This window comes from Pocillopora verrucosa, chromosome 8, assembly GCF_036669915.1.
Source record: "Pocillopora verrucosa isolate sample1 chromosome 8, ASM3666991v2, whole genome shotgun sequence".
Taxonomy (NCBI): Eukaryota; Metazoa; Cnidaria; class Anthozoa; order Scleractinia; family Pocilloporidae; genus Pocillopora; species Pocillopora verrucosa.
Genome location: NC_089319.1, coordinates 9,943,992 through 9,946,152, shown reverse-complemented (window position 1 = coordinate 9,946,152; position 2,161 = coordinate 9,943,992). Strand labels below are relative to the sequence as shown.

At 39.3% G+C, this 2,161-nt stretch overlaps 1 protein-coding gene across 1 annotated transcript; it reads left to right on the top strand.

Moving 5' to 3' along the window:
- The first annotated feature begins 334 nt into the window (after positions 1–334).
- On the top strand, positions 335–1,828 carry LOC136283079 (uncharacterized). The gene has a single exon (XM_066171292.1). It carries the CDS (start codon positions 521–523, stop codon positions 1,394–1,396), a length of 876 nt encoding a protein of 291 aa, XP_066027389.1. The 5' UTR covers positions 335–520; the 3' UTR covers positions 1,397–1,828.
- Positions 1,829–2,161: the final 333 nt, after the last annotated feature.

Below are 2,161 nucleotides of genomic sequence, written 5' to 3'. Positions count from 1 at the left end.
GAATAACAATGTATGCCATTCCCGCGGTGGTTTCAAAGAACTGCTCCCTTTTAAGTCCTAATGTAATTTTAAATGCAAGCAAATATCGAAAACAAAGGTACATTTACCCATGACAGTCAAAACGCAATTGTATCATACAATAATATCTAGAATGGTATACAAGGCTTAGTGTTTATCAGACGTATTTATATGTGGGAGACAAATGACGATCATCAACGTTTGAGGCAAAAATTGATTCATGTATAATGAACAGTCCCTCCACTCTCCTCCCCTCCACCGTGCCAGCGACAACGTCACTTCCGGGTCAGTGTAATGACGCGACCTTGCTTCAGATAGGCAGGATGTATTCACCGATAAATGAAAACAATGTTCCAAGTTTAGAACAGACACAATTGGCAACGAAACAATCACAATTAGTCTATATTGTTATAAAGCAGTGACTCTGTTGTTATAAAAAGGTTATTTACATTGTCACTCGTGCGCCCATCAGTGCAGAGATCGTTATCTCAAATATCACCTAATGGCTTACTTCAAGTTTTTCTCGTTAGCCTTGGCCTTCATCTGTTTTACTTCCACTGTCTTATCTCACTATTGCCACCACGATGGGGAATGTGAGGGAGTTAAAGTGTGCTGCGCAAAGGGTATGTGCACTTATTCGTGGCTTTGCGTCTGGTGTAAGGACGACTCCGATTGCTCTGGCGGGAAAAAATGCTCTTTAGATCTCAGTGATGACCGGAGTCTATGTATTAGTCCTCCAGTAACTCTGGCACCACCTCTCACTCCCTTTACGCGCGCAAAACCTTCAACAATGTCAGAAGAGCATGGACATGATGAAAATTGTTCCACAGACGACGATTGCCTGAGTTCTCATGTGTGCAGAGACGGAAAGTGTGTCCATCCCCAAGAGGACAAAAATCCTGTGAACCGTTCTCCGCTGATACTCGCAGCCTCGCTCATCGTCATTGCCATTTTAATGATTTTCATATTATGCTCATTTTTCTTGCACAAGAGACTCAAAAGAGTCCCACATGAAAGTCACACTGAAATCTCAGGGAATGAACGCCCGGCTGCAAACACAAATTATGAAACTAATGCTGCCCTGCGAGCGGGGGATGTGTTTGTTGATATACCGATGGAAGAAGTTTCTCCTCCGTTGCCGGCCGATGGGCCTCCTTCTTACAATTCCCTAAAATTCGAACAACAAGGACACGGAAGCGACGAAGGAGAACGTGTGAAAATGCAATCAGGAAGTTTTGCTTTTGATGGTGACACTGGCTGTGAAGCAGTGTCCCATCTTCCGTCTGAAGCACCACCACCTTACGACTCATTGGAATTTGAGCAACCAGGAGATGGAGAGAACGGCAAAGATACAGGACCAGATATTACTAAATTGTGACGGAAAACCTATGGAAAATTACCTAGTTCATGCATGCATCTATTTTTTGGCTTGAAATTTCAACGTCGATGAACGCTCAAGGAAATGAAATTGTTTCGAGTTTGTTTTTTGGATTTGTTCACGCGTTTCAATAAATTTTTAATCAATCACGAAATAATTATTTCAATAAGTAGGATTATTTATTTCCCTACAGTTTTTGAAGTTTCAGAATTCTTTCGGTGAAAATTCGTAACAAATTGTAATTTAAATATGATCCTTCTTATCTCTGCTAAAGCTCTCAGCCCGCGTGTATATAACATGTATGAAATAAATTTTTTAGCGGTTGCGCTTGTGAGCAACCGGGGTAAGGTAAATAACTGCTGATTATGTAAATTGGATATTCAAAGTTTATTCATAATTTAAAGGGAAGAAAAGGATTGAATAAACTTAATATTTTAAAAGAAATTTGCCCTGATTTCTTTCTGAGATGAGTTTGGTCGATTCAGTCTTTGCCAACCTTAATTATCAGCCCCCCCCCCTCCTCCCTCTAAAAACTAAAAAATAATAAAAATAATGAAAGGAAAAGTAAATTTAAAAACTCCAGAAAAAATATTGAAAGAAAAGGAAACGTTTCACTAAGGTGTCAACTCATTGCTTAAATGTTTTCTTCGTGCTGTTTGTGAATTTTGTTTTTGGAAAGAAAAGCTCTTTTCACACAGATCAGCATGGGTCTGTTAATTTGTCCTGATATTTTATAGTTAATGAGGTGACGAATTTTTATTTTTA